The sequence below is a fragment of the Oncorhynchus tshawytscha genome, linkage group LG30 (assembly GCF_018296145.1).
Source record: "Oncorhynchus tshawytscha isolate Ot180627B linkage group LG30, Otsh_v2.0, whole genome shotgun sequence".
Classification (NCBI taxonomy): Eukaryota; Metazoa; Chordata; class Actinopteri; order Salmoniformes; family Salmonidae; genus Oncorhynchus; species Oncorhynchus tshawytscha.
In genome coordinates, this window is record NC_056458.1 from 25,669,367 (window position 1) to 25,695,084 (window position 25,718).

General features: G+C 42.7%; 1 protein-coding gene across 1 annotated transcript in view; it reads right to left on the minus strand.

Annotated features, from left to right (window-relative positions):
• The window catches only part of ap2b1 (adaptor related protein complex 2 subunit beta 1), an 85,698-nt gene that overhangs the window by 32,150 nt on the left and 27,830 nt on the right, over positions 1–25,718 (minus strand). The window contains exons 15-17 of the mRNA XM_042308979.1: positions 11,029–11,070; positions 10,341–10,487; positions 6,494–6,639 (exon numbers count right to left, since the gene is read on the minus strand). Coding sequence (XP_042164913.1) covers positions 6,494–6,639; positions 10,341–10,487; positions 11,029–11,070 — 335 coding nt within the window. The remainder of the gene's footprint in view (positions 1–6,493; positions 6,640–10,340; positions 10,488–11,028; positions 11,071–25,718) is intronic.

A 25,718-nucleotide genomic window follows, 5' to 3' on the forward strand; every position in this document is an offset into this window, starting at 1 on the left:
AGAGATGCTTGTTCTAGGTCCCAAGAAACAAAGAGATCTTCTGTTGAATCTGACAATTAATCTTAATGGTTGTACAGTTGTCTCAAATAAAACTGAAGGACCTCGGCGTTACTCTGGACCCTGATCTCTCTTTTGAAGAACATATCAAGACCATTTCAAGGACAGCTTTTTTCCATCTACGTAACATTGCAAAAATCAGAAACTTTCTGTCCAAAAATGATGCAGAAAAATGTATCCATGCTTTTGTCACTTCTAGGTTAGACTACTGCAATGCTCTACTTTCCAGCTACCCGGGTAAAGCACTAAATAATCTTCAGTTAGTGCTAAATACGGCTGCTAGAATCCTGACTAGAACCAAAAAATTGGATCATATTACTCCAGTGCTAGCCTCCCTACACTGGCTTCCTGTCAAAGCAAGGGCTGATTTCAAGGTTTTACTGCTAACCTACAAAGCATTACATGGGCTTGCTCCTACCTATCTCTCTGATTTGGTCCTGCCGTACATACCTACACGTACGCTACGGTCACAAGACGCAAGGCTCCTAATTGTCCCAAGAATTGCTGGAGGCAGGGCTTTCTCCTATAGAGCTCCATTTTTATGGAATGGTCTGCCTACCCATGTGAGAGACGCAAACTCGGTCTCAACCTTTAAGTCTTTACTGAAGACTCATCTCTTCGGTGGGTCATATGATTGAGTGTAGTCTGGCCCAGGAGTGGGAAGGTGAACGGAAAGGCTCTGGAGCAACGAACCGCCCTTGCTGTCTCTGCCTGGCCGGTTCCCCTCTTTCCACTGGGATTCTCTGCCTCTAACCCTATTACAGGGGCTGAGTCACTGGCTTACTGGGGCTCTCTCATGCCGTCCCTGGAAGGGGTGCGTCACCTGAGTGGGTTGATTCACTGATGTGGTCATCCTGTCTGGGTTGGCGCCCCCCTTGGGTTGTGCCATGGCGGAGATCTTTGTGGGCTATACTCAGCCTTGTCTCAGGATGGTAAGTTGGTGGTTGAAGATATCCCTCTAGTGGTGTGGGGGCTGTGCTTTGGCAAAGTGGGTGGGGTTATATCCTTCCTGTTTGGCCCTGTCCGGGGGTGTCCTCGGATGGGGCCACAGTGTCTCCTGACCCCTCCTGTCTCAGCCTCCAGTATTTATGCTGCAGTAGTTTGTGTCGGGGGGCTAGGGTCAGTTTGTTATATCTGGAGTACTTCTCCTGTCCTATTCGGTGTCCTGTGTGAATCTAAGTGTGCGTCCTCTAATTCTCTCCTTCTCTCTTTCTTTCTCTCTCTCGGAGGACCTGAGCCCTAGGACCATGCCCCAGGACTACCTGACATGATGACTCCTTGCTGTCCCCAGTCCACCTGAACGTGCTGCTGCTCCAGTTTCAACTGTTCTGCCTTATTATTATTTGACCATGCTGGTCATTTATGAACATTTGAACATCTTGGCCATGTTCTGTTATAATCTCCACCCGGCACAGCCAGAAGAGGACTGGCCACCCCACATAGCCTGGTTCCTCTCTAGGTTTCTTCCTAGGTTTTGGCCTTTCTAGGGAGTTTTTCCTAGCCACCGTGCTTCTACACCTGCATTGCTTGCTGTTTGGGGTTTTAGTCTGGGTTTCTATACAGCACTTTGAGATATCAGCTGATGTATGAAGGGCTATATAAATACATTTGATTTGATTTTGATTTGATATTTAACCAGGTAGGCAAGTTGAGAACAAGTTCTCATTTACAATTGCGACCTGGCCAAGATCAAGCAAAGCAGTTCGACACATACAACAACACAGAGTTACACATGGAGTAAAACAAACATACAGTCAATAATACAGTAGAAAAATAAGTCTATATACGATGTGAGCAAATGAGGTGAGATAAGGGAGGTAAAGGAAAAAAAAGGCCATGGTGGCGAAGTAAATACAATATAGCAAGTAAAACACTGGAATGGTAGATTTTCAGTGGAAGAATGTGCAAGGTAGAGATATAATTAATGGGGTGCAAAGGAGCACAATAAATAAATAAATAAATACAGTAGGGGAAGTTGTTTGGGCTAAATTATAGATGGGCTATGTACAGGTGCATAATCTGTGAGCTGCACTGACAGCTGGTGCTTAAAGCTAGTGAGGGAGATAAGTGTTTTCAGTTTCAGAGACTTTTGAAGTTCGTTCCAGTCATTGGCAGCAGAGAACTGGATGGAGAGGCGGCCAAAGGAAGAATTGGTTTTGGGGGTGACCAGAGAGATATACCTGCTGGAGCGCGTGCTACAGGTGGGTGCTGCTATGGTGACCAGCGAGCTGAGATAAGGGGGGACTTTACCTAGCAGGGTCTTGTAGATAACCTGAAGCCAGTGGGTTTGGCGACGAGTATGAAGCGAGGGCCAGCCAACGAGAGCGTACAGGTCGCAGTGGTGGGTAGTATATGGGGCTTTGGTGACAAAACGGATGGCACTGTGATAGACTGCATTCAATGTATTGAGTAGAGTATTGGAGGCTATTTTGTAAATGACATCGCCGAAGTCGAGGATCGGTAGGATGGTCAGTTTTACGAGGGTATGTTTCGCAGCATGAGTGAAGGATGCTTTGTTGCGAAATAGGAAGCCAACTCTAGATTTAACTTTGGATTGGAGATGTTTGATGTGAGTCTGGAAGGAGAGTTTACAGTCTAACCAGACACCTAGGTATTTGTAGTTGTTCACATATTCTAAGTCAGAACCGTCCAGAGTAGTGATGCTTGATGGGCGGGCAGGTGCAGGCAGTGATCGGTTTAAGTGCATGCATCTAGTTTTACTTGTATTTAAGAGCAGTTGGAGGCCACAGAAGGAGAGTTGTATGGCATTGAAGCTCATCTGGAGGGTTGTTAACACAGTGTCCAAAGAAGGGCCAGAAGTGTACAGAATGGTGTCGTCTGCATAGAGGTGGATCAGAGACTAACCAGCAGCAAGAGCGACATCATTGATGTATACAGAGAAGAGAGTCGGCCCAAGAATTGAACCCTGTGGCACCCCCATAGAGACTGCCAGAGGCCCGGACAACAGGCACTCTGATTTGACACACTGAACTCTATCAGAGAAGTAGTTGGTGAACCAGGCGAGGCAGTCATTTGAGAAGCCAAGGCTATTGAGTCTGCCGATGAGGATGTGGTGATTGACAGGGTCGAAAGCCTTGGCCAGGTCAATGAATACGGCAGCACAGTAATGTTTCTTATCGATGGCGGTTAAGATATTGTTTAGGACCTTGAGCATGACTGAGGTACACCCATGACCAGCTCTGAAACCAGATTGCATAGCGGAGAAGATGCGGTGGGATTCGAAATGGTCGGTAATCTGTTTGTTGACTTGGCTTTCGAAGACCTGAGATAGGCAGGGTTGGACATATATAGGTCTGTAGCAGTTTGTGTCAAGAGTGTCCCCCCCTTTGAAGAGGGGGATGACCACAGCTGCTTTCCAATCTTAGGGAATCTCAGACGACACGAAAGAGAGGTTAAACAGGCTAGTAATAGGAGTTGCAACAATTTCGGCAGATAATTTTAGAAAGAAAGGGTCCAGATTGTCTAGCCCGGCTGATATGTAGGGGTCCAGATTTTGCAGCACTTTCAGAACATCAGCTGACTGGATTTAGGAGAAGGAGAAATGGGTAAGGCTTGGGCGAGTTGCTGTGGGGGGTACAATGCTGTTGACCGGGGTAGGGGTAGCCAGGTGGAAATCATGGCCGTAGAAAAATGCTTTTTGAAATTCTCAATTTTAGTGGATTTATCGGTGGTGACAGAGTTTCCTATCCTCAGTACAGTGGGCAGCTGGGAGCAGGTGTTCTTATTTTCCATGGACTTTACAGTGTCCCAGAACTTTTTTGAGTTTGTGTTGCAGGAAGCAAATTTCTGCTTGAAAAAGCTAGCCTTGGCTTTTCTAACTGCCTGTGTATATTGGTTTCTAACTTCCCTGAAAAGTTGCATATCACGGGGATGTTTTTGTGTTGGTTAAGGGCAGTCAGGTCTGGAGAGAACCAAGGGCTATATCTGTTCCTGGTTCTAAATGAGCCCTGGGAAGTCAGCTAGGGCATTGAGGGGGAATCTATCTGAGAGGCCACTCCTAGCATGCTGTGGTCCTAGACACACAAAACATAGGTGGTGTGAGTCCTCAGCAGCCATAACGGAGTAGCGACCCTGAGCTCTTAAAAGAGCATTTGGGTTCGGTTGGAAAACCGGTGTGCTCATTTTATGAAAAATAAATGGACAACGTCAAGGCTTGGAAAATGGGAGGCTGAGTGAGGGGAAGAGTCCTGTTATAGGGACAACTGTGCTCCCATTGGCTGCAGGTGTGTGCATAATTTTTTTCTCAGGCTACTCGCTGCCTAGGCAGCAGGGTAAACCACTAGGAGCAGAGCTCCCCTATGGGGTGGAGCTCCACGATATAGAACACCAAGACTCATCTTAGAGCTTGCCACCAGGCCAAACTGAGAAATCGGGGGAGAACCGCCTTGGTCAGGGAGGTGACCAAGACCCCGATGGTAACTCTGACAGAGCCATAAAGTTCCTCTGTGGAGATGGGAGAACCTTCCAGAAGGACAACCATCTCTGCAGTACTCCACCAATCAGGCCTTTATGATAGAGTGGCTAGATGGAAGCCACTCCTCAGTAAAAGGCACATGTAAGCAATGTACAGAGAGATCCTTGATGAAAACCTGCACCAGAGTGCTCAGGACCTCAGACTGGGGACAACAACACTCTCCTTCCAGACTCCTTCATCTCCAATCCAAAATCAAATCTAGAGTCGGCTTTCTATTTCGCAACAAAGCCTCCTTCACTCACGCCGCCAAACTAACCCTTGTAAAACTGACTATCCTACCGATCCTCGACTTCGGCGATGTCATCTACAAAATAGCTTCCAATACTCTACTCAGCAAACTGGATGCAGTTTATCACAGTGCCATCCGTTTTGTTACTAAAGCACCTTATATCACCCACCACTGGGTTAAAAAAAAGAACAGTCCCCAGTTTGGAGAGGTGTTTGGCCACTTGAGACACCAGTTAGACCTCTCACACAAACCCTTGTAATAGTTTTTTCTTGCACCTATTCCAACATTTCTGTTAATATTCTTATGTTACTGAATGTATCCAGAGTATTTTCACGTTTTGTTATTGAAAAATGCTGGAAAAAGTACAGTAAATGCTAAATGCACATTAAATCAACAGTGTAACATTTGGATTTAGTCTTGTCAAGTGAATTGTTGTGTCCTCACCTTTGGTCTAATAATTTGCCTATAATTGCCAGTGTTCTCTTTCAATTGCTACCATGGTCACACGTATGCTTTTTAGAATTCTTCTGTTAGAAACTTTTCAATTTGGCCAAATCCATATAGGCCAATTTCCACAAGTGTATCTATCACATATCTATTCGATGATAAATCATTCGTGGCAGTTTGGTTTCTCCTCTGAACCAAATGGAAAATTGCACGCAGCTGGAGATTACGCAATAATTTTGACGGAGGACACCAAGCGGGCACCTGGTAAATGTAGTCTCTTATGGTCAATCTTCCAATGATATGCCTACAAATACATCACAATGCTGCAGACACCTTGGGGAAACGACAGAAAGTGTAGGCTCATTCCTGGCGCATTCACAGCCATATAAGGAGACATTGGAACACAGCGCTTTCAGAATCTGGGGCATTTCCTGTTTGAAATTTCATCTTGGTTTTGCCTGTAGCATCAGTTCTGTGGCACTCACAGATAATATCTGTTATATTGCAGTTTTGGAAACGTCAGAGTGTTTTCTTTCCAAAGCTGTCAATTATATGCATAGTCGAGCATCTTTTCTTGACAAAATATCTTGTTTAAAACGGGAACATTTTTTTATCCAAAAATTAAAAGAGCGCCCCCTATATCGAAGAAGTCAATAAGTGCTTCAGGTGAATGGAGCTACATTTACAATCTGCTCTTGACAAGTCAATGCCTTTCAGAGTAGTGGTTGTGTTTAGTTATCATACAACATACTCCCATACTGTACCAACTTCAGGAGACGAGTGCACATAACATACCATTCCATGTATGCCCAGGGACTATGACTAACATTTAAACCCATTTAACTATTTTTGCGAAGTATATGACTATAAACGGCTATACCCCTTAACTAAGTGGATCGTTACTGAGAACTAGCCTATGATCTATTAACAATGTGTTTAGTGAATGGCCATGGTTATAGTGAATGGCCATAGTTATTAGGAATGGAGAGTCACGGTAAGCTTAGAGCAACTAAATACAAAGTTGGTGTGAACAAAAAGCAGAGAACCATTTTTACAGTGAGGCCACAGAAGACCTTAACTGCTAGTACAGCTGAGATATTGTTTTGCTTCTTTATCCCAAGTCCCTGAGACACGTGTACCGTGTACACACACCCACGGAGAAGTTGGAACACAGAGTCCGGCCACAGACAGTGCAGTTTAAGGGTTTAAGGGCACAATGGCAGGAGAAAGCATCTATGATTTGATATCAGTCGCCCCTCTCTCACCTGTTCTTGTTGAACTGGATAGCGAAGTCGGTCATGTGCTGCAAGGCCTTGTTGGTAAAGGTCATGTCCATGTACATTTGGCCCTGTCGGCGGGAGAATGTGCCTGAGATTTCCAGTCCTTTAGCTTTCACTGCAGGCAGCCATACCTGGGAGAAGAGATAGACCTTACATAAAGAAATATGAACGTGCAAAACAATTCACCCATACCTGGGAGCAGGGTCATTTGAAAATGGCAACATGACTCACTACTGTGTACGTGTCTGTGCTATGTTGCCCCTTCATTATATTGAGTCGGACACAAAGGGAGATCGAGAATGGAGGGCATAAATTAAAATCAAATCACATGTTATTTGCCGAATACAACAGGTAGACCTTACCGTGAAATGCTTACTTACAAGCCCTTAACCAACAATGCAGTTCTAGAAATAGGGTTAGGAAAATATTTACTAAAACTAAAGTACAAAACAAACTAAATTACAAAACAATAAATGAGGCTATACACAGGGGCTACCGGTACCAAGTCAATGTGCGGAGGTACAAGTTAGTCAAGGTCATTTGTACATATAGGTAGGGGTAAAGTGACTATACATAGATAATGAACAGCAAGTAGCAGCAGTGGCCTCCCGGGTGGGGCAGTGGTCTAGGACACTGCATTGCAGTGATAGCTGTGCCACCAGAGACTCTAAGTTCGTGACCAGGCGCACAATTGTCCTAGCGTCGTCCGGGTTAGGGAGGGTTTGGCCGGTAGGGATATCCTTGTCACATCGTGCACCAGCGACTCCTGTGGCGGGGCGGGCGCAGTGTGCGCTAACCAGGTCGCCAGGTGCACGGTGTTTCCTCCGACACATCGGTGTGGCTGGCTTCCGGGTTGGATGCGCGCTGTGTTAAAGAAGCAGTGCGGCTTGGTTGGGTTGTGTTTCGGAGGACGCATGGCTTTCGACCTTCGTCTCTCCCGAGCCCGTACGGGAGTTGTAGCGAAGAAACAAGAAAGTAACTACTAACAATTGGATACCACGAAATTGGGGAGAAGAGAATTTATTAAAATAAATTTTAAAACTTGTTTTTCAACCACTCCACAAATGTCTTGTTAACAAACTGTAATTTTTGCAAGTCAGTTTGGACATCTACTTTGTGCATGACACAAGTCATTTTTCCAACAATTGTTTACAGACAGATTATTTCACTTATAATTCAATGTATCACAACTCCAGTGGGTCAGAAGTATATATACACTAAGTTGACTGTGCCTTTAAACAGCTTGGGAAAATCCAGAAAATGATGTCATGGCAGAAGCTTCTGAAAGGATAATTGACATAATTTGAGTCAGAAAGTCCGTGTTTGCAAATAAATTTTTCTGATTTTGTCTGTCATAGTTGAAGTGTACCTATGATGAAAATTACAGGCCTCTCTCATCCTTTTAAGTGGGAGAACTTGCACAATTGGTGGCTGACTAAATACTTTTTTGCCCCATTGTATCTATATCCACAGTAAAACGAGTCCTATATCGACACAACCTGAAAGGCTGCTCATCAAGGAAGAAGCCACTGCTCCAAAATCGCCCAAAAGAAAGGCAGACTACAGTTTGCAACTGCACATGGGAACAAAGATCTGACTTTTTGTAGAAATGTCCTCTGGTCTGATGAAACAAAAATGGCCATAAAGACCATCGTTATGTTTGGAGGAAAAAGGGGGAGGCTTGCAAGCCGAAGAACACCATCCCAACCGTGAAGCACGGGGTGGCAGCATCATATTGTGGGGGTGCTTTGCTGCAGGAGGGACTGGTGCACTTCCCAAAACAGATGGCCTCAAGAGGTAGGAAAATTATGTGGATATATTGAAGCAACATCTCAAGACATCAGTCAGGAAGTTAAAGCTTGGTCGCAAATGGGTCTTCGAAATGAAGAATGACCCCAAGCATACTCCCAAAGTTGTGGCAAAATGGCTTAAGGACAACCAAGTCAAGGTATTGGAGTGGCCAACACAAAGCCCTGACCTCAATCCTATAGAAAATGTGTGGGCAGAACTGAAAAAGCGTGTGCGATCAAGGAGGCCTACAAACCTGACTCAGTTACACCAGCTTTGTCAGGAGGAATGGGCCAAAATTCACCCAACTTATTGTGGGAAGCTTGTGGAAGGCTGCCCAAAACGTTTGACCCAAGTTAAACAATTTAAAGGCAATGCTACCAAATACTAATTGAGTGTATGTAAACTTCTGACCCACTGGGAATGTGATGAAAGAAATAAAAGATGAAATAAATAATTCTCTCTACTATTATTCTGACATTTCACATTTTTAAAATGAAGTCGTGATCCTAACTGATCTAAGACTGGGAATTTGTACTAGGATTAAATGTCAGGAATTGTGAAACTGAGTTTAAATGTATTTGGCTAAGGTGTATGTAAACTTCTGACTTCAACTGTAGGTCCTGGATGGCAGGAAGTTTGGCCCCAGTGATGTATTGGGCCGTACGCACTACAATTTGTAGCGCCTTACCAGGCGGTGAAGCAACTGATCAGGATGCTCTCGATGGTGTAGCTGTAGAACTTTTTGAGTATCTGGGGACCCATGCCAAATCTCCTGAGGGGGAAAAAGTGTTGTTGTGCCCTCTTCACAACTCTCTTGGTGTGTTTGGAACATGATAGTTTGTTGGTGATGTGGACACCAAGGAACTTGAAACTCTCTACCCGCTCCACTACAGCATCGTCAATGTTAATGGGAGCCTGTTCGGCCCTGCTTTTCCTGTCGTCCACAATCATCTCCTTTGTCTTGCTCACATTGACGGAGAGGTTGTTGTCCTGGAACCACACTGCCAGGTCTCTGACCTCCTCCCTGTAGGCTGTCTCATCCATCATGGTTGGTGATCAGGCCTACCACTGTTGTATTGTCAGCAAACTTAATGATGGTGTTGGAGTCGTGCTTGGCCACGCAGTCGTCGGTAAACAGGGAGTACAGGAGGGGACTAAGCACGCACCCGAGGGGCCCCTGTGTTGAGGATCAGCGTGGCAGATGTGCGGGCACTATGGTGTTGAACGCTGAGCTGACGTCAATGAATAGTATTCTCACATAGGTGGATTTTTTTTGCAGGTGGGAAAGGGCAGTGTGGAGTGCAATTGAGATTGCGTTATCGGTGGATTTGTTGAAGCGGTATGCGAATTGGAGTGGGTCTAGGATTTCCGGGATGATGGTGTTGATGTGAGCCATTACCAGCCTTTCAAAGCACTTCATGGCTACCGACATGAGTGCTACGAGGCGGTGGTCATTTAGGTAGGTTACCTTCACATTCTTGGGCACAGGGACTATGGTGGTCTGCATGAAACAGAAGGATACCTTGGGAAGGATGCTATGTCCTGCTGCAATACATAACAATTAACAGTGCACATACCACAGTGAGGACATTGTGAGCCTCTTCTACATTACTTAACTGTATGATATATATAAATGACCCATTTTGAACAGGAATCTTGGGTGGAGCCTGTTGATGGCAAGTTGGACTTAACTCACCCCCTCCTTTCGCCCCGGCCAAACAACGTCATAACTATATTTATGCACTGTCCTACATGAAGAGTGACTTTGCTGCATGGCTCAAGGTTCTGTATGCATTTCTCTGCTTGCTAGGTGCTAATGAGTGAGCATTAGCATTTCAATTAGCTTTATCTGAGCTTTATTCTCTGCCCATACTGGTGTAATATATTAGCACTGAAAGTCTACTTTATACCAACATAGTACTAACATTAGCATACAACATTAACATTAATATAATATAGCATTAATATTAGCATTTAGCTCTTGCTAAAATTAATATTGAACATCAACATAAGCATTTAGCTGTGGGTAGTGGGTACTCACAGATTTGGGGGTAACATAGCCTCCTGTGGAGATGGCCATGCCTGTGGAGAGCTCAAACAGGTCGTTGAGGCCGCTGCTGAGCGCTGCAGGAGTCGGCGATGGGGCGAACGTGTTGGGAACTGATGAGGGAATAAAGTTCTGCCCCACCTAAGTCACATACACACACAGACACAAAAAGCACATAGGACATCAGCACAACTATGAATCCAAAATGTAACTTATCTGCGAGACGATGGTCCTCTAGCGACCTAATTGAAGAATAAAAAGACGATAAATTCCAAACTCATCGTTGTCAAATGAGTACGTTTCAAATACTTATGGTGATCGACACCTTTTTTCTTGATTCGTTTTTAAAGAATGATTCTGATCGTCAATTGATTTTGCACATTCACTATAGCTGAAATCCTGACTCGAGAAATACATTCTCCAATGCTCCTCCGATTTGCTGAGGTGGAAAGTATCTTCTGTCAGAATTTCAGCCTATGATTTCCCAACTTGAGTAATCCTCCACTGGATTACCTTATTCCCCCCCCCAATCAGTGCCAAGCAAGGTCAAAGGTGAAGCGAGTGTGATTGGGAAAATAATAGTTTGTCTAGCTTTGAAGTGTTTGGCAGTTAAGTTTTGAATCCCGTTATAACTTCGAAGAGCATGCAGTATGCGGACGGAAAAACGGAAGGGCTCACTTACTGCTGGACTTCCCCCAACACCTCCTCCCAGGTCTCCACCGAGCTACAGGAGAGGACCCATATCCAGCACCCGCATCCAAACACAAGAGATAGACAAAGACAGAGAGAGAGAAAGAGAGGTACTTAGCAATAGCAACCCATCCCCAACCCCATTCCCCAAAAGCAGTTCAACCCATAGACTGCCTAGAATATAACAAAAGGTTATTATGAAGATTGTAATTCTGTTACAGTGAAATGGTTATCAGGGAAGCGCATCAGTCAGAAGACCAGAAAACATTGCCGAAATATTAACATTGAGATGGAAGAATAGTTCATTGTGAAATACATTAGCTATACATATGAGAATTCACAGTCAAAAAGCAAGCAGGTATAATAGCTTTAATGTATTGGGCTTCTTTCACCTATCCAGTTTACTTTTAGCTTTGAATTCTCACAGGGATGTGGAAGATAAAGCAATTAAAGCAATGAAGTCTACACAAAAGATTATTTCAAAATGCAAAATATCCATCTAAATGGCTAGTTGAAAAAATGTAATGATGTACAGTAGGCTCCAGAATTATTGGATCCCATGATAAAGATTAGCAACAAAGACTGTATGAAATAAATATTAGAAATACTGACCTATATTGTATGCTAAAAAACAATTATATTATTTATACTAATAAAATTGCTCGGAGAAAGTAGTGTTTATTTTCTCCAAAAAGATAGGGGTCAAAATTATTGTATCACGTTTTCAATATAATTTGTAAAACATGTTTTGCATACAATATAGCTCAGTACTTGTATTATTTATTTTATACAGTGTTTTTTGCTCATCTTTATCCAGGGATCCAATAATTCCAGGCCCCACTGTATGTAACGGTAGCCATTGCGATATTCAGGACAAAACTTCCTTTGAGACATGGCACTTTTAGTTAAATGCATTTTGACTGCGAGAAGTGTGAAGTCACCTTGACAGCCACATAAGGAGACTGGAATACCATTAAAAAAATTATAGCCGAAGACCCAGCAAGGCACAAATCACACTCTGGTATTGGACTGTTAAATGGCAGATAGAAAAGCATCAGTGCAAGCAATGTTAGAAGCAACATTCAAGACAACTTGAGGATATTTGATGTTGGTGAATCTAAATGGATACAATCCTTTCTCACTTTCAAACACATCCATCATTACAATGAAGTGAAATAAATTAATTGTCTCCTAATGTTTGATGCCAACATTGTACCACAGGTGGACAATACTTTGGTTTGACAAACACTTTTTTCCACATTTCACACTCAATAATTGACAATCTAGACTGAGTGGATACCTAGTTTAGCGAGCTTGCACAAAAGTACATTGTGTGTTCAGGCCTTCCTTGAGGATGTGGTTGATTTTGAAGTTGAACCACTCAGAACAAAATGGCTGTCTGCTGTGGCCTTTTCACAGTGTTATGTTAAGGGACCTCTGGGAGTCTTCGTCAACAAGGCTGAATTGAACATCACTTCTACACCTGCGAAGGAGAACTGGCAGAATAGTCATGATTGTCTCACTAGTCAATATTGTCTCACTTCACCCTCACACAGACATTTTTTTGTTGTTGATCATATGAATATTCCAGATATTCTCCCAGGGTTGAAATATCAGTTTTTGCATAGTGTCGAGAGACAATGCTTGTCACAGAGTTGGAGAAGTCTATTGAAGTGGGAGACAAGTGTCAGGAACTACTGCCAAGGTTTTATACTGACGATACAAGGGCCTTTTAGGAATGCTAAAAATAAAACAGAACAAATAATTTAAATAATGCCGGGGTGAGAAGTTTCAGGCTCTGGAAAACATGTTTTAATATCTTGTGAAAAATGTCTTTGTTCGAATCGCAGTTCTAGCCTGTTCTCTCCCTTGTTGAGATCCAAAAGTGAAACTCTTTTAGACCAACTGAATTTCTACACCATCTGTAGTGCCACTCAATGCAGACTGGATTTATCTGCAAACCATTAGTTATTCACCCACCTTGTTGTCACTCTGGATAAGAGCAGTTTTCTACTAAATCACAAAAATATGAATGAGTTTGATTATATTAAAACCTTAAATGCGGCAGTTAAAAGAAAGGTTCACCCATTTTGAATGTTATATTATTATTGTGCATCTCTGAGTGATCTATCAATTAATTTTTTTATCGATTCCCAAGGTCATATTTTTCCAAGATGGCGTAGCAGTCAGACATCTGTTTTGTCTTGTCCCGTGTATATATATTTTTCTTCGTATATATTCTTTATATTTTTAATCTCAATTTCCATCTACGGACTGAACATACTCTCCTGCAACCCGCCCCACCCAATGTGGTACGGATCTGCAATTTTTTTATACTTTAGAACCGGAACCCCCATCAGAAGCTAGCCAGCTAACCATCTACAAGCTAGCTACAAGCTAGTAATAGTAGCATAGAGGACTGCTTTATCTCTACCACATCTCCGAATTCCTACTGCAAGCTCTGAACCTCTACACCGGATCATCGCAGCTAGCTAGCTGCTATCCGAGTGGCTACTCCTGGCTAACGTCTCTGTCCCGAAGCAAGCACCATTTAGCCTGGAGCTAGCCTGGAGCTTGACCCATCTCACGGCCAGCCAAAGAGGCCTATCAGCCAATTTTTGGGCTACAATACCTCTTTTGCCAATATGCCTGGACCCTTCACTGCCGACACGGAGCCCCGCCGATCCATCACGACTGGTCTGCCGACGTAACCATCCAAGGGGGTTTCAACAGGCTCTTCCGTTGCGACGTCCCCCGGATGCCCATCTGCTAGCCCCGGCCCACTAGCTGTCTGATTCACCATGTCTCCAGCTCGCCTAGCTACTCACTAGACCCGATTATCACTCGGCTAAACATGCCTCTCCCTAATGTCAATATGCCTTGTCTATTGCTATTTTGGTTAGTGATTATAGTCTTATTTCACTGTAGAGCCTCCATCCCTGCTCAATATGCCTTAGCAAGCCATTTTGTTCCACCTCCCACACATGCAGTGACCGCACCTGGCTTAAATAGTGCCTAGAGACTAAACCTCTCTCATCGTCACTCAATGCCTGGGTTTACCTTCACTGTACTCACATCCTACCATATCCTTGTCTGTACATTATGCCTTAAATATATTCTTCCGCACCCAGAAATCTGCTCCTTTTACTCTCTGTTCCGAACGCACTAGACGACCAGTTCTTATAGCCTTTAGCCGTACCCTTGTCCTACTCCTCCTCTGTTCCTCTGGTGATGTAGAGGTTAACCCAGGCCCCGCAGCCCCCAGCACTACTCCCATTCCCCAGGCGCTCTCATTTGTTGACTTCGGTAACCGTTAAAGCCTTGTTTTCATCCATGATAACATTAGAAGCCTCCTTCCTAAGTTTGTTTTATTCACTGCTTTAGCACACCCCGTAAACCCGAATGTCCTAGCCGTGTCTGAAACCTGGCTTAGGAAGGCCACAAAAAATCCAGAAATTTCCATCCTTAACTATAACATTTTCCGACAAGATAGAACTGCTAAATGGGGCGGAGTTGCAATCTACTGCAGAGATAGCCTGCAGAGTTCTGTCATACTATCCAAGTCTGTGCCCAAACAATTCGAGCTTCTACTTTTAAAAATACACCTTTCCAGAAACAACTATCTCACAGTTGCCGCTTGTTATAGACCCCCTTCAGCCCCCAGCTGTGCCCTGGACACCATATGTGAATTGATTGACTCCCCATCTGTCTTCAGAGTTCGTACGGTTAGGTGACCTAAATTGGGACTACCCGGCCTTCCTACAATCTAAGCTAGATTACCTCAATCTTACACAAATTATTAAGGAACCTACCAAGTAGAACCCTAAATCCGTAACCATGGGCACCCTCTTAGATATCATCCTGACCAACCTGCCCTCTAAATACAACTCTGATGTCTTCAACCAGGATCTCAGCGATCACTGCCTCATTGCCTGCGTGCGTAATGGGTCCGTGGTCAAACGACCACCCCTTATCACTGTCAAATGCTCAGTAAAACACTTCAGCGAGCAGGCCTTTCTAATCGACCTGGCCCGGGTATCCTGGAAGGATATTGAATTCATCCCATCAGTAGAGGATGCCTGGTTGCTCTTTAATAGTGCTTTCCTCACCATCTTAAATAAGCATGCCCCGTTCAAAAAATGTAGAACTAAGAACATATATAGCCCATGGTTCACCCCAGACTTGACTGTCCTTGACCAGAACAAAAACATCCAGTGGCGTACTGGATTAGCATCGAATAGCCCCCGCGATATGTAACTTTTCTGGGAAGTCAGGAACCAATATACTCAGTCAGTTAGGAAAGCTAAGGCTAGCTTTTTCAATCAGAAATTTGCATCCTGTAGCACTAATTCCAAAAGGTTTTGGGACACTCTAAAGTCCATGGAGAATAAGAGCACCTCCTCCCAGCTGCCCACTGCACTGAGGATAGGAAACACTGTCACCACCGAAAAATCTACGATAATTGAGAATTTCAATAAGCATTTTTCTACGGCTGGCCATGCTTTCCACCTGGCTACCTCTACCAACATCTCAGCACCACATCTGCAGCAACTTGTCCAAGCCCCTCCCCCCGCTTCTCCTTCACCCAAATCCAGACAGCTGATGTTTTAAAAGAGCTGCAAAATCTGGTTCCCTACAAATCAGCTGGACTAGACAATCTGGACCCTCTCTTTCTAAAATTATCCGCCAAAATTGTTGCAATCCCTATTACCAGCCTACTCAACCTCTCCTTCGTGTCATCTGAGATCCCCAAAGATTGGAAAGCTGCCGCGGTCATCCTCCTCTTCAAAGGGGGAGACACTCTAGACCCAAACTGTTATAGACCTAAATCCATCCTGCCCTGCCTTTCTAAAATCTTTGAAAGCCAAATTAACAAACAGATCACCGACCATTTCGAATCCCACCTTACCTTCTCCGCTATGCAATCTGGTTTCTGAGCTGGTCATGGGTGCACCTCAGCCACGCTCAAGGTCCTAAACAATATCATAACCGCCATCGATAAAAGACAGTACTGTGCAGCCGTCTTCATCGACCTGGCCAACGCTTTCGACTCTGTCAATCACCACATTCAAATCGGCAGACTCAATAACCTTGGCTTCTCAAATGACTGCCTCGCCTGGTTTACCAACTACTTCTCAGATAGAGTTCAGTGTGTCAAATCGGAGGGCCTGTTGTCCGGACCTCTGGCAGTCTCTATGGGGATGCCACAGGGTTCAATTCTCGGGCCGAATCTTTTCTCTGTATATATCAATGATGTCGCTCTTGCTGCTGGTGATTCTCTTATCCACCTCTACGCAGACGACACCATTCTGTATACATCTGGCCCTTCTTTGGATACTGTGTTAACAAACCTCCAAACAAGCTTCAATGCCATACAACACTCCTTCCGTGGCCTCCAACTGCTTTAAAATGCCAGTAAAACTAAGTGCATGCTCTTAAACCGATTAATGCCCGCACCCTCCCGCCCAACTAGCATCACTATTCTGGACGGTTCTGACTTAGAATATGTGGACTACAAATACCTAGGTGTCTGGTTAGACTGTAAACTCTCTTTCCAGACTCACATGAACTCCAATCCAAAATTAAATCTAGAATTGGCTTCCTATTTCACAACAAAGCCTCCTTCACTCATGCTGCCAAACATACCATCTTACTGATCCTTGACTTTGGCTATGTCATTTAAAAAATAGCCTCCAACACTCTACTCAGCAAACTGGATGTAGTCGATCACAGTGCCATCCGTTTTGTCACCAAAGCCCCATATACTACCCACCACTGTGACCTGTATGCTCTCGTTGCCTGGCCCTCACTACATATTCGTCGCCAAACCCACTGGCTCCAGGTCATCTATAAGTCTTTTGCAAAAATCACTGAAGCTGGGGTCTATCTCCCTCACTAACTTTAAGCATCAGCTGTCAGAGCAGCTCACTGTACCTGTACATAGCCAATCTGTAAATAGCACACCCAACTACCTCATCCCCATATTGTTACTTATCCTCTTGCTCTTTTGCACCCCAGTATCTCTACTTGCACATCATCATCTGCACATCTATCACTCCAGTGTTAATACTAAATTGTAATTATTTCATGGCCTATGGCCTATTTATTGCCTTACCTCCCTACTCTTCTACATTTGCACACACTGTACATAGATTTTTTTCTATTATGTTATTGACTGTACGGTTGTTAATGTGTAACTCTGTTATTGTTTTTGTCACACTGCTTTGTTTCATCTTGGCCAGGTCGGAGTTGTAAATGAGAACTTGTTCTCAACTGGCCTACCTGCTAAATAAAGGTGAGAAAAAAAAGTTATGTTTTCATGTGTATCTGAGTTATTGACGTGCAAGCAGGCAGAAATCCGTCCGGTATGACGTAGCACTGTGATCAAGTCGCTCTCACTACACTGGAAGTTAATAGGACTATGACTTTTAGATGGCGAAAACGTCTATCATACATGTCAGATTTCAATACTGGCTGATGTCATAACTCGGGAGGATGTCTTCTATCGAATGAGCCATTGATCATATTTTTGCGATAACTCCTACCCCGAGAAATGTGTAATTTAACAGAGGGTCTAGCAAATGTTTCCTATTTGTCTGCCTCTTTAGTCCAGGGTGCATTGCTAGGTGCCGTTGCCAGAGATATTATAGAAAGGAGATAAGAATCGAATGAATGAAGAAAAGTATAACACTCCACCCAGAAGCATTCACATTGCCATGCTGCGTCACACGATTGCTAGGCTAATTGTCACGCAACCCCTTCTCAAAGTCAGTGTTTATGAAGAGAAACGTGCCCATTTCCCTCGAAAGTAAGTAATGTCATGATTACAAAGCTATACGATAATACAGATAGCAAGTTAATTATCTCACATCTTGGAAAAATGTGTAATGTTGTACTTCTTGTTGACTAAATTCGTGCTAATGTTGGGTTTTTGAGCTATTGCCCAATAGACTCCCATTCACTCCTTGATGGAAAGCACTCCTTGTCCCAGAACCGCCCAGAATGCAGCGCACGGCCCATTGCCGTAGCATGGGCAACGTTTCACATCTCCTCAAAAGTATATATGCTGTTGTGAATGTTAGACTCCACTCTGAGGCACATCGATCTGCAGGTTGAACATGAGATTGTAGACTATTAATTGATAGCTGTAAAATCGCCTAAACAAACTGCACTAACTAGTTACGTTACATGCTGATATTGTCTTTGGTATTACTGTGTGTAGCTACCTACCTACCTAGCCAACCAGCCCGCCCATAGAGGGAGCATTGCACTGTGGATGTTGTCGTCAACTTGAGCTGCAACAGATTTCCACAACGATTTTCCATGTTGCTACAAACCTTATTACAACGCCAAAAATGAAACATTTGTTCACAACAAATATTGTTCTCACACTGCACAAAGTGAAGGAATGAGTGGTTTTGAGTGGATTTTTCCTTTAACTGTCACATTTAATTTGTATTGGGAGACAAACGTATAGGTTAGTCCTTCACAATTTCAGTGGGTGTCACCTCAGAGAAATTGAGTTTTCATTGAAAAGCCTGATTCAATATGTAATTCAGTCTTGGAGGGGTCTAATAATGGCAGCTTTAAAGTTCCAATAAGTAACTTTTTGGGCGACCCGAACAAATTCACATAGAAATGTGTGTTATAGATGTGTCACTCTCATTGAAAGCAAGTCTAAGAAGTGGTAAATCTGTTCTAGGTGCGCTACTTCTGTGCTTCCCATTCTTAAGTTGAGTTTGTCTTTTATTTTCATTTTTGTACACCAGCTTCAAACAGCTGAAAATACAATATTTTTGGTTATGGAAAAGATACTGTATTTCACAGTGGTGTAGATGGTACAATGATTCTCTACACTATACTTAAGCGAACTATTAGAATTTTTGTAACCAGAAATAGTGGACCGATAGGGTATCTTAAAGAGAAGAACCCAGTCAAATCAAATCAAATTGTATTTGTCACATACACATGGTTAGCAGATGTTAGTGCGAGTGTAGCGAAATGCTTGTGCTTCTAGTTCCGACAATGCAGTAATAACCAACAAGTAATCTAGCTAACAATTCCAAAACTACTACCTTATAGACACAAGTGTAAGGGGATAAAGAATATGTACATAAAGATATATGAATGAGTGATGGTACAGAGCGGCATAGGCAAGATACAGTAGATGGTATTGAGTGCAGTATATACATATGAGATGAGTATGTAAACAAAGTGGCATAGTTAAAGTGGCTAGTGATACATGTATTACATAAGGATGCAGTAGATGATATAGAGTACAGTATATACGTATACATATGAGATGAATAATGTAGGGTATGTAAACATTATATTAGGTAGCATTGTTTAAAGTGGCTAGTGATATATTTTACATCATTTCCCATCAATTCCCATTATTAAAGAGGCTGGAGTTGAGTCAGTGTGTTGGCAGCAGCCACTCAATGTTAGTGGTGGCTGTTTAACAGTCTGATGGCCTTGAGATAGAAGCTGTTTTTCAGTCTCTCGGTCCCAGTCAATGTGCATTGAAAAACTGATAGCACACGGGACTTTGAATGCTTGTCAGGTTAATCTGGCTCATTCTCCTCATCCAGAAGGTCAGCTTTAATATTAAGACTCAGGGTGCTGACTCAGCCCTTTCTGTCGCCTTAATCCTTCCTCCATTTTGCCCTTCTAATGACAGCATGCCATTGTCTAGCTTGTCTGTCAATGCAGCCTCAAACCACTAGTAACACTGTCTGTCTGCAATGGGTATGGAAGCATGTTCAAAGATATGGGCCACAGAACAAGAATGAGATTCTATTTATATGGCATGGGCAATGGGGAGGTAACACTTAAAAGGCAGGGTGCTGCATAATCCCAAACCTGACTTGGATGTATAAAATGGTCTGAATTGAGTGTATCAATACCACTGGACTACACTTCAATACCACTACACTTCAATACCACTGGACTAGGGTTGCACATTTGGGGGAATATTCAGTGGTGAAAACTTTCCATGGGAATTAACGTGAATTTACTGAAATATATGCAAATTCATATGAATACCATTTAAATGTAGATGTTTTCTGCATTGGATATATCTACCATATATGGAAATATAAAAATAAACCTTTCACCTTATCATAAGTAGATATTATTTCAAATGATTAAATAAATACAATAGAAATAAAAAACAATTTAGTTACAAATTGAACTTTAATTAAATGAGTGGACTCTTCACATGGGATGATTTTACTGAACAACAAAATAAATGGAATATTGAATGATCCCCAATGATCCATCGCATCTCCCAAAAACATTTTCAACATTTGAAAATGATAGTCTGGAAACTAAAGCTTTGGTTGTCCTCCTCTCAGGCTTCAATGTCTTCTCCCTGGACCTCCTCAATGTCCACCTCTTTAACATCAGACTCTGAGGCCTCATCTTCACAGTCACTTTCCAACCTTGTTGAGGATGGCTTGTTATCAGGCTCAAAAAGCCTCATATTTGCCCGGATGGCCACCAATTTTTCAACCCTTGTATGTGGTCAGTCAGCCTGTTGCGTGCTTGGGTGTGTGTGTTCCCAAACAAGGACCAGTTGCGCTCTGAGGTGGCTGATGTTGATGGGATTTGGAGGATGATGGAGGCAACAGGGGAAAGAGCCTCAGATCCACAAAGTCCCTTCCACCAGGTGGCTGATGAGATATGTTGGCACAACTGCCACATTGCATCTCCATCCCAAAGCCTTTGCTTGGAAGTGTATTTCGCCAGACTACCAAGAACCTTGCCCTCATCCAGGCCAAGGTGGCGAGACACAGTAGTGATAACACCATAGGCCTTGTTGATCTCTGCACCAGACAGGATGCTCTTGCCAGCATACTTGGGGTCCAACATGGGCTTTAGGCAGAAGGCTTCACGCTTTTTGATGCATTTCAGAACTGCAGTTTCCTCTGCTTGGAGCAACAGTGAAGTGGGCAGAGCAGTAAGGATTTCTTCTCTTACATCTGCAAGCAGAGTCTGAACATCAGACAGGATAGCATTGTCTCCCTCAATCCGTGCAATGGCTACTGCTATAGGTTTCAGGAGTTTCAGGCTGCTTACAACTCTCTCCCAAAATACATAATCCAGGAGGATCCTCTTGATGGGGCTGTCCATATCGGCAGACTATGATATGGTCAATTCTTTGACAGTCTCCTGGAGGGGAAGGAGTCTCTCTAACATGATGACAACACCACCCCAACGGGTGTTGCTGGGCAGCTTCAATGTGGTGCTCTTTTTCATCTCACTTTGCTTGGTGAGGTAGATTGCTGCTATAACTTGATGACCCTTCACATACCTAACCATTTCCTTGGCTCTCTTGTAGAGTGTATCCATTGTTTTCAGTGCCATGATGTCCTTGAGGAGCAGATTCAATGCATGAGCAGCACAGCCAATGGGTGTGATGTGAGGGTAGGACTCCTCCACTTTAGACCAAGCAGCCTTCATGTTCGCAGCATTGTCTGTCACCAGTGCAAATACAAATGAGTAAATAAAGCATGTCTGGTTGGAGGGGTGTATGCTGGCCGAAGAACATTCAGAAATCTCTTCCAATACACATTGCCTGTGAGCATCAGAGGTGAACCAGTTGCTGAACACAGCTCGAGCAAGACATTCATCAGCATTTCTCTGACTACATCCTCCATTGAGTCAAAAACACTTCTGATTCCAGGAGGACCATGAGCTGTTGCTATCGATAAGGTGTCTGATTCATAATTTTCACCTTGAATAAAAGTAGAGGGACTTTTGTCAGAGGTTGCTTGTTGTGAGCGCTGAGGGAACTTCATGCACTTGGCCAGATGATTCCGCATCTTTGTTGCATTCTTCACATATTTCTTGGCACAGTATTTGCAAATGTACAGAGCTTTTCCTTCTACATTAGCTGCAGTGAAATGTCTCCACACATCAGATAGTGCCCCTGGCATTTTCCTGTAAAGATAAATAAAATAAAAAGAGTAAAAAAATAAAGACAATTCCATGTACATATAAATAGTTAAGCAGTTAGATTAAACAATGTCTTTGTAAGATATATGTTTTTAAATTAAACGTATGGAAACATGTATGGAAACAGGTGAATTAACACTCCTCAGTTAGCAGGCTCAGGCAAGCCAAAACCCACATGGTAGCAAAAACTAACTAGCAGAATGTGTTAACAAGTTAGAAATGATTAAACACACTTTGCTGTAGGCTACTAGGATTTACTAGTTTTTTTTAATGTCATATAAAATATATTCACCCCACCCAGTATTGTTATCAAAACTTACCAGAAAGCATGTAGTCCTTGGCTCAGACAGTGTAGTAGTGTGGGCTCAAAAGCATCTCATTGGTGTGCAAGATCTTGAGAATCAGCTGTACATGTGATGGAAGAGTGCACTACATGTGATGCAGAGGTTTGCAATTCCATTTAATTGGGGATAGTTTAACAAAAATATGCCACAAGACCTAGAATTGCCTTATGTGTATCCCACAAAAATGGTTCACTGTTATAAGCTAACTTTTTTGATTAATTTATGCAAAATTCCCCAAATTCCCAGCCTTAACTTCCCATGGAAAATTTCTTGAAAAATTCCAGAAATTTACAGGAAAGTTTCCGACGCTTTGCAACCCTACAGTGGACAGGAGTCATGTCCTGTGAAGTGGCACATTTGTTAAATCAACCGTCCTGTGAAGTAGCGTATATACAGTTGAAGTCGGAAGTTTAAATACACCTTAGCCAAATACATTTAAACTCAGTTTTTCACAATTCCTGATATTTAATCCTAGTAAAAATTCCTTGTCTTAGGTCCGTTAGGATCACCACTTAATTTTAAGAATGTGAAATGTCAGAATAATAGTAGAGAGAATGATTTATTTCAGCTTTTATTTCTTTCATCACATCCCCAGTGGGTCAGAAGTTTACATACACTCAATTAGTATTCGGTAGCATTGCCTTTATATTGTTTAACTTTGGTCAAACGTTTTGGGTAGCCTTCTACAAGCTTCCCACAATAAGTTGGGTGAATTTTGGCCCATTCCTCCTGACAGAGCTAGTGTAACTGAGTCAGGTTTGTAGGCCTCCTTGATCGCACATGCTTTTTCAGTTCTGCCCACAAATTTTCTATAGGATTGAGGTCAGGACTTTGTTGGCCACTCCAATACCTTGACTTTGTTGTCCTTAAGCCATTTTTCCACAACTTTGGAAGAATACTTGGGGTCATTGTCCATTTGGAAGACCCATTTGCGACGAAGCTTTAACTTCCTGACTGATGTCTTGAGATGTTGCTTCAATAAATCCACATAATTTTCCTACCTCATGATGCCATCTGTTTTGTGAAGTGCACCAGTTGAACGTGATACCTTCAAGCATTTGGAAATTGCTCCCAAGGATGAACCAGACTTGTGGAGATCTTTTTTTTCTGAGGTCTTGGCTCATTTCTTTTGATTTTCTCATGATGTCAAGCAGAGGCACTGAGTTTGAAGGTAGGCCTTGAAATACATCCACAGGTACACATCCAATTGACTTAAATGATGTCAATTAGCCTATCAGAAGCTTCTAAAGCCATGATATCATTTTCTGGAATTTTCCAAGCTGTTTAAAAGGCACTGTCAACTTAGTGTATGTAAACCTTCGACCCATTGGAATTGTGATACAGTGAATTATAATTGACATAATCTGTCTGTAAACAATTGTTGGAAAAATGACCAAACGATTTGCCAAAACTATAGTTTATTAACAAGAAATTTGTGGAGTGGTTGAAAAATGAGTTTCAATGACTCCACCCTAAGTGTATGTAAACTTCAGACTTCAACTGTATGTTAAATCCACTGTCAGAGTTCCTTTTACAGTGGCCCAGAAAGCTGTAAAACAGAATGACATGAGCATGAACAGGCTAGTTATCTGGTGTAGAGGGTAGTGATCTAGGGCTGTTACTGGAGGTGTAGGGAAAGGATACAATCTCCACCTGATGAATACGATAAAGGCCGGGGTTTGTGGTTCTTCATGAGTTACCATGAAACCCAGCTCTCGTATAGGACATGCCTATCCTAATTTCTCTCCATTTGTTTACATCTGGCCCATGATGATTTCATTGGTTAGCTTCCTCAAGGGTCCAAGTAGAAATGTCTAAAGCCATGATGACTCAAGTCACTCCCAAAGGAGGTCCTCCTGAGTTTAGGACCTCTTAGAGGGAATATGTCATTCCGTGTAAGGGGAAATTGTAGTGAACAGGATTCTAGGCAGTTCCCTGATACCATTCTACTTCCCCAATGAGAGCAGCCTGCCATTCCCAGGAGTGCCCAGCCGCTCTTAAATACAATTACTTCAGAATATTGGAATCTTACTCACTCTCCCAGTTTCGGAGGGAGAAAGTATTGCTTTTGCTGCGACAGAATGTGCAGATGACAACCGGGTAGTAAATACACAGGGAAAACGATGTGTCGAAATGAAAGACTCATTTGACATTGCACAGCATTTTGCTGGTGATTCAAAAACTGTGTATTTTGAGGAACAAGCCCATATGGGAATTCAGAGTAGACACTTGACAGACATGAATAATATATTTTGATTGCAGGTGAAGTAGTGCAAGTTGTATTTGATACTCCCATTTTTCATGAGGCGAAATAAAAGATCCCAGAAATGTTTCATACGCACAAAAAGCTTATTTCTCTCAAACTTTTTGCACAAAATTGTTTACTTGTTAGTGAGCATTTCTCTTTTGCCAAGATAATCCATCCACCTGACAGGTGTGGCATAAAGAAGCTGATTAAACAGCATGATCATTACACAGGTGCACTTTGCACTGGGGACAATAAAAGGCTACAGTTTTGTCTTTCTGACTACAGGAATGTCCAACAGAGCTGTTGCCAGAGAATGACATTTTTTATTTCTCTACCATAAGCCGCCTCCAACTTCCTTTTAGAGAATTTGGCAGAACGTCCAACCAGCCTCACAACTGCAGACCACGTGTAACTACGCCAGCCCAGGACCTACATATCCGGCTTCTTCACCTGCAGAATCGCCTGGGGGGAGTATACGTTTAGCTTGAAACAATTTGATGCGATTTGGTTTGATTAGCGGAAAGAATCGCTGCAATGCGGTTCGGTTCGACTAACATTTGTTGCATTGACACATTCATTTTCCATTCTAAATAAATGTTTGCCTTTTGTCCCCCCCACACACTTAATTTGAAATCACCATCCCCCACCCACTAATTAATGTAATTTTTGTAGATAAAGTGTGTGAGAGCTAGTAATGTATCATTATCTTTTTAAAATATAATATGAGACAGGGTTGAAATCTAATGTTTTAGAGTTTTTATGGACTTGCAGTGAGCTCTTACTTTCACTTTGAACATACAGTACTGTTAGCAAAAAAAGTTATTGTTGTCCTCGTTATGAAATGGTCAACTTTACCCTAAAGATGACTTCAGAAAGTATTCACACCCCTTGACTTTTCCCACATTTTTTTTGTTACAGGCTGAATTTAAAATGGATTACATTTAGATTTGGTCTAACTCATTTACACACAATACCCCATAATGTCAAAGTGGAATTCTATTTTTTGAAATGTTTACAAATTAATAAACCATTTAAAGCTAAAATGTATTGAGTCAATAAGTATTTAAACCTTTTGTTATGGCAAGCCTAAATACGTTCAGAAGTAAAAATGTGCCTAACTCTTTGAGCATG